The sequence below is a fragment of the Rosa chinensis genome, chromosome 7 (genome assembly GCF_002994745.2).
Source record: "Rosa chinensis cultivar Old Blush chromosome 7, RchiOBHm-V2, whole genome shotgun sequence".
In the NCBI taxonomy this organism is placed as follows: Eukaryota; Viridiplantae; Streptophyta; class Magnoliopsida; order Rosales; family Rosaceae; genus Rosa; species Rosa chinensis.
Window position 1 is genome coordinate 48,899,396 of NC_037094.1, and position 7,436 is coordinate 48,906,831.

Genomic DNA, 7,436 nt, shown 5'->3' on the forward strand with positions numbered 1-7,436 from the left:
ACAAATAAAATTTCTGAGCGTAGTCGCTTCTAAGAAATTAGGAATTTCCAAGCGTAGTCGCTTCCAAGAAATTCGATTCCAAGAGGGGTTGGATTAGATCGAAACAATGATATTTGTGGTCGATCGTTTCTTCTCAACAAACTCTAAGTTTGGAGGACTCTACAAGCTCCAAGCTTGGAGTGAGCACGAACCCCCACAGTTCGGCTTAATCAGGTCTCCCCTATGATGAAGAAAGGGGGGTAGAAGAAGGGAGGTTGCAAGTCCCCGAGAAAAAGAAGCGAAAAGAATAAAAAAACTTCAAAAACGGGAACTTTTAGTAAACCATACCTCTTAGGATTGCAAAGCGTATTCGATCCTCGTTGTAGGATTGCAGAGCGTATTCGATCCTCGTTGTAGGATTGCAGACGAGCTTCAGTCCTAGGCGTTGTAGGATTGCAGACGAGCTTCAGTCCTAGGCGAATCAAACTTGTTGAAATTCGGAGCAGATTCGCTTCTGAACAGCTCCCACTCCGATTAGTGTGCAGGTCTCAAAACTACTCCAATTGGGCTTAAATTTGGAGGTCATATAGAAGAAACACAGGTGAACAACTTTGATGAAGGAAGAATTTTTATCTGAAGTCCGCAACTAGACGTTTTGGGGCTTGAAAACTGACTGATATGCACAGGAACGAGCATGCTGAACAGCTCCCACCTCGAATGGTGTACAGGTTTCAAAATGACTCAAATATGGCTGAAATTTGGAATTCAGATAGAAGAGACATAGATGAACAACTTTGATGAAGAAAGTATTTTGATCAGAGGTTCCAAACAAGATGTTTTGGGGCGTGTAAGCAGCCTGATCTGCACAGGAACGAGCGTGCTGCTGTGCTGCAGGGGGCAGCAGGCATGCGGCAATGCTGCAGGGGCAGTAGGCGGCACACGGGTGCGCAAGGGCTGTAGGGGCAGCATACGGTATGGCTAGCAAGGGCTAGGAGCTTGCGGTAGTTTTGGTGAGAAGAGTTTTGGTTTTTAGGGCTAGGGTTAGGGCTCGTGCTGATAACGTGTTGTAGAGAAACTGAAATTGAGAGAAATTCGCTGTGTATTCTCATTAATAATAGGGGTTTCTTTTTATAGAGAATTACAATGCATAGAATCTCAATCAGACAAGGAAAGTAATCTTACATTGAATAGGAATCTAGATCCTTCTAATTTAACCCTATTATCACTAGGTCAAGTAACCTAGAGTTTGGGCCAAACACAAATTAGGGTTTACTTGAACAAAAGCCGCATTTTGGGAAAAATTAATCTCAATAGGGAGGCCGAGATACTTCTCATGCTTCTTAAACCTACTCAATTGTAACATGGTAGCAATATCATCTTGTTTGTCTCGTCTCACATTCTTGCTAAAGTTGATACTATTCTTTTGGTAGTTAATGAGTTGACAAGATATCCTTTCATACTCTCCAAGAATTTCTTTCAACACAAAGGTGTCCTCAAATTCTTCTTTAAAGAAAGGGCTAAATACTGTTTAGTACCTTATGGTTTGGATCCAAAATCAATTCAGTCCCTGGACTTTCAATTTCATGAAAAATACCCTCACACTATAATTTCTCATTCAATAGACCCCTCCATCATAATTCCGTCAAATAGAGCCGTTAAGTAGCTGATGTGGCATGCCAACTTGGCACTGGTGGGGCCCACATGGCAGGCAAAATTCTAAAATTCTAGAATAAAATTTCAGAATTTTTTTTATGACAATTGCAAAAACTTTGAAATAACAAATTTTGGGAATTTTTTTTTTTTTAATTACAAAGCAATGACATAGAATTTTTTTTTTCTTTAACACAGGTTCAATAACAATTTTACTCAACAAACTGCCTAAGCAACATTGACAAAATGTCGAGCTTGCAAAACCCAACGTAATCGCAACATAGTTTTAATTGTCAGTAGCCAACAACCAAGAATGAAATCACATCGATTCCATTCCTCATTCTAATAAACACAGATTCATAGTAAGCATACAGACCAACCAATTCCAGAAACTAACTACACAAGGCACTGCTCTGAACTTTGAACAACCAATTCACAGTAATGTATTGAGAGAGTCACTTAAAACCATCGTAGGCATCCACAGGGTACACCACAACATCTACCTTTGCGTAGTAATCCTTCCAGACCCTGCAAGCAATCTGATGACCTCCCAAATCAAAGGCCTTGAACGTGATTTTGCCAATTCTCAACTCCTCGGATGTGGGATATTGCGTAGGTTGATGCTGCACCAGCCTCTGAAACCAAAACAATAAAGCTCAAATTATATCACACAAATAACAATCTATTTCCAAACAAATTAGCATCCTAATACACACATGTAAGTATAATCCATCCTAAACACTGAACATTTTGGGCATAAACTCAAATCTTTAACTAGGTGGATTAGGATAGTTTTTCTTGTATTCTGAGCTGCGGACTAAGCTGTTTGTTTTGATTAATTGCTGGTACCGAAGAGATAAGTTTAGAGTTGGCCTAGTTATTAGTTTTCTGGTGCTCTCTGCTTTTATGCTTTGGAGTATGAATCTGTTTCTGCTTCAAGCTCCCAACAGTTTGTAAAGCTATTTAGTTTTTAGCATAAAAATTACAGATCTGGTAAATCTAGCTTAACTTCCAATTCGTCTCAAACATAAAAGAAGAATCTAATCTATGTATTGAAATTGAAGTAAAGGAAAAAATGGAATAGGAATAAGGGGATGGGGGGGCTGACCTCATCTTTGAGCATGTGAAGCAAGGTGGTCTTGCCAACATTATTGAGCGCTAGGAATAAGATCTTGGCCTCCTTCTGCCACAGATCGAGGGAAGCGAGCACACCATACAACCAGTCAAACAGAAACATGATGACGTACGCGGATCATAGCGGAATGGATCGGATCGGAGCCTTATCGGATTGCACTGTGCAAGGCCTCCGATGACAAGCCCTTATCTCTACAATTCTGGGAAATTAAAAATTGCAAAAACCTAGAATCAATCCTCATGGACTACATCCAGATCGACATCGATGAAGTCCCGATGACTCGAGAGAATACCCAAACTCAAGATTCTGATTCTCATTGTGATAGCCTCATCTCCGAATCGAATTCGTGTTCTTCTAAAAAAATTGAAGTTGATCAGGATTCCGAGTCTGATAGCTAATCGGAGTCGCTGGTTTTCAATCCATTTGGGGCTTTCACTACAGACGAAATGATGAATAGAGTGGTGGGTATGGAGCGTGAGACTTACAAAGAGCTTCCTTTCCGGTATGGGAGCGGCCGACGGAGAAACCAGAGTGGTGAGATTGGTTGGTTCGGCAGATCTAAGGATGAGATTGCTGAGAAACAGAGAAGAGAGAGAGAGAGAGAGAATCTGAATTTCTGCAATTTTGTCATCAAAAAAAAAATTCTGAAATTTTATTTTGGAATTTTTTTGCCATGTGGGCCCCACTAGTGCCAAGTTGGCATGCCACATCAGCTACTTAACGGTTCCATTGACGGAATCATGACGGAAGGGTCTATTGGATGAGAAATGATAGTGTGAAGGTGTTTTTAATGAAATTGAAAGATCAGAGACTGAATTGATTTTAAACCCAAACCACAGGGTACTAAACAGTATTTAGCCCTTAAAGAAAATTAATGAATCATCAGCGAAAAATAAATGAGAAATATAAGGTGCACATGTACAAATCCGAGTCCCATGCAAAAGATCATCACTTTTCTCCTTCATGATAAGTCTAGAAAGAAATTCCGCCCAAAGTAGGAACAGATATGGAGAAATGGAATTGTCTTGTCTCAGACCCCTAGAAGGAACAAGATTTCCTCTTAGAAGCCCATTAAGCACAAAAGAATAGGAGACCATGCTGACACAACACATTATCCAGAGAACCCAATTAGGAGAGAAATCAAAATTGAGCAAGACACATTCTAGGAACCTCCATTCAACCGATCGTAAGCTTACTCTTGTCAAGCTTCAAAGCCCAAAGCCATTATTTCCCTTCTCCTTCGTTTCATTTTTTTTCTTTGTTGTAAAAGGTGTATGCCCATTTTCAAATCCCTTTTCTGTTAAGGATTTTTTCTTTTTCTTTGCTATCTTCTTTTTTGATCTTCTTCTTTGTTATAAAAGGTGTAAGCACATTTGTTATTTTTCACCTCAAGCCTCAAAATCTCAAATCCAGCCCTGTAAACCTCAAAATCTCAAATCCGATTATGTAAGACGAAGGTCGTGAGTTCAATTCAAGGAAGGCTAACTTTTGTGGTTCTCAGTTGATGATGTAATAAAAAAAATAACAATGCACATATCCGACAATATAAGTTAAAAAAAAAATTGACATGTGAAGCAAAACATTTTTTTCAAAAGAGCAAAAGAAGGCCAAGTACTAGCTACCATTGCCACTTTAGGGGGAGGGCCCCGACAACTTATAGATCCATACACAAAATAAACACAAACACAACACAGCTGCACATTCAAATTCTCTAAAGAAAATTTCCTTTTAAAAAAGAATTAGAAAACATGATACCTATAGAAGAGAAGAAATGGTTTGTCCGGATCGATCACCACAACCCATGGATTGAACAGAAGGAAGCAACGGACATAGGAAGGATGACAGACTAGTAATAAGAGGAGAAGAGGCCTCATCACTAGCCAAGGAACTAGGCGAGCAACACCAGAAATCTAACGTTCGCCGCCGCCTGAGGAGAGAAATGAGGTCTTGTACTCTCCTTATACTTTTACCTTACACTACCAACATTCAAGGAACTGGGTAAGTAAAACCCTAAATCTAGGGTTTTCTGCCACTAGAGGAGAGAAAAGAGGGCTCGTACTCCTCATATTTTTACCTCACACTACCAATATTCATTCTTCGATATATTTTTGTTGTTAGATATAGGGATACTTTATAGGGGCCTTGACCCAATGCCTAAATTTTAACCAAAACACTACCACTCCTCCCACCAACAGATTCAAATTCTCACTCACCATATTGAAAGGCAAAATGTCATTGTTGTGCTCAAAAGAATCAAAAAATTACATAACCTTCCACTCTCTCTCTCATGATTTTCTCGCAGACTCTCAGACTCTCTGTCCCACCTGGTCGTGGCATCCACTGAGAGGTTCTAGAACCCCAATTCTTCACCATCCTGACCTGGAACACCGACTCGAAGTAGAGTTCGCCGTTGTAGTCAGCACGCTAATGACAGCTTCGATCGCCGAATCTGGTGGTATTAAAACTTGATTTTCACGATGACACGGAGAAGCATAAGGCATTAAAAGTAGCGTATGGCCTTTCAGGTATGATCTAGTCATGCTTATTTAGATCAAACAAATTTGGCTCATGGATCTAAACTTGTGTTAATCTCTTCGGCATTGACATTAACTCCTTCATTTCCCTCCCCTCCAAGCTTATCGGGGAGGCCAAGTTCATCCAGAACAACTCGCTTAACCTGATTCCTTAGGAGTACCAAATGGTGAAGCACTTGCTCGATTCGCTCTTGCCCTACACAACCACCACTAGCGGCGAGACCTTGCTTATCAATCACATGACTAACTACCCTGTCAAGGGAAACGTGATTGTGGAGTACCCCGGGACTGTGTCAGGGGAAGTGTTGTCCTTTGTGGGGTGCTACATGGACGTTGTCACTGCCAATCCTGATGATTGGCTTTGCTTCTCTGGTTCCTGACGTTCTAGTCCGAAAGTTTATTTCTTTAATTAAATTTTTGGCTTTTCAGCTTTTGCTCTGTTTTTTGTGTCTATAGTTTAGCTCAATTTGTAATTGTGCTGATCATATAGCTATGCTAATTCAGAGAACTATTGCTTGGTTAGAGTGTTGTGCAAACTAGAGACGTAGTCAGGGTGTAGGTTTGGGGTGGGATAATTTAAGGCTTGCTTACAAGAATTTTTTTTGTTTCTTTATCGATAATAATTCAATACATATTGAGACTAAATTTTGGAAGAAAGATTAGTAGAGAATGTTGTAAGAGTTTTTCTATTAGAACCTCCAAATTTACTCACTTGACCTCCTATGCTTTTTACACCTCCTATCAACTTTGCAAGTACTAAATTTACTCAATAAACCTCACTAAAGTTCCTTAAATAACCTCATTCATATAATTTGCAAACAAACTATTATCTTTAAGATAAAAAAACTTAGTCATTTCAATGATTTAATTACTTTATAAATCTTAATTACATATTCATTCCTTAAGCAGATAACATAAGTCTCTTTTTCAATAAAAGAAAATCAAACACAAGGTATTGAGTTTCAAAAATTAATTTCTAATCAACAAGAAAATAACATGAACTTTTCTGTGGGTTTTTTTTTTTTGAGAAGCAACGTAAACACTTTTATTGATCAGACTTAAGTACAATCAGTTGATAACAAATCCACCAAGAAGCTTGGAGGACTAGTAAAAGAAGAAAAAACTTTTGAATGAAGTGCCCACCCAGCTAAGTGATGAGCAACTACATTCTTCTCCCTAAAAATATGTTTAAAATAACAACCAGGAAATTGAGAAAGAAGTGACTATAAGTCCATGTAAAGCAAATGAAGGCCAGGTTTAGACTCCAACGGAAGAGCTACCGAACCAACCAACTGCATACAATCAGACTCAAACTTCACCGCCTGCAAATCCAACTCCCGCGCCAATTCCACAGCTTCAAAACCCGCTAGTAATTCAACATGCTCAGCTGAAGAAACCCCCTTGATGTATTTAGCCCGTCCACCTAAACAAGTCCCATTGCTATCTCTAGCAACAACTCCCACACCCCCCTCCCAAGAAAGAGAATTAAAAGCACCATCCAAGCAAATACTCACCCACCCTGGCAACGGTTTCATCCATTTAGACCTTTGACTACCAATCTGAACTGGAGGACGATTAACCTGTAGATAATTCTGAAGGCACAAATGAGCTCTCACAATAACTTGAGGAGGATCGCATGCCTTGTCATGCCAAACCTTATCATTCCTAGCCTTCCAAATAGACCAAAGAAGCACCAATAATTCAGACCATTTGTAAGAAGTTAACACCTCTATACAAAGCTTTAACCAAGCTGGAAATGGAAGTTGTTGCTGAGCCAACTGTTCAAGTAGAGGAGTGAGGATCCTTCTTGAAACTACACAGTCCCTGAAGAGATGCTCTTCTACTTCCGAGTCCTGCTGACATAGCCCACAATGAACTGGAACATCTACCAAACGTGACAACAATCTACTACGGATTGGGAGAAATCCCTTCAAGGCTTTCCAAACACACAACTTAACCTTATTAGGTAGTTTAGTCCCCCAGAACTTCCCCCAAAACTGAGAATCCAAAGTAGGGTGATTATGGACACCCCCCCCCCAAAAAAAATTCACCTTAAGTACTGCATCTCTAGCTACAATATAATCATTATTAACAACATAAGAACCTTTAGAAGTGAAATGCCAAACACAAAAATCAGG

The 7,436-nt window shown here is 39.6% G+C and overlaps 1 protein-coding gene across 1 annotated transcript; it reads right to left on the reverse strand.

Annotated features, from left to right (window-relative positions):
* Positions 1–2,084: 2,084 nt before the first annotated feature.
* Positions 2,085–2,866, reverse strand: LOC112178070 (GTP-binding protein SAR1B). Its single transcript, XM_024316282.1, has 2 exons — positions 2,738–2,866; positions 2,085–2,264 (listed from the first exon to the last, which is right to left on the reverse strand). Exons 1-2 carry the CDS (start codon positions 2,864–2,866, stop codon positions 2,085–2,087), a joined length of 309 nt encoding a protein of 102 aa, XP_024172050.1.
* Positions 2,867–7,436: the final 4,570 nt, after the last annotated feature.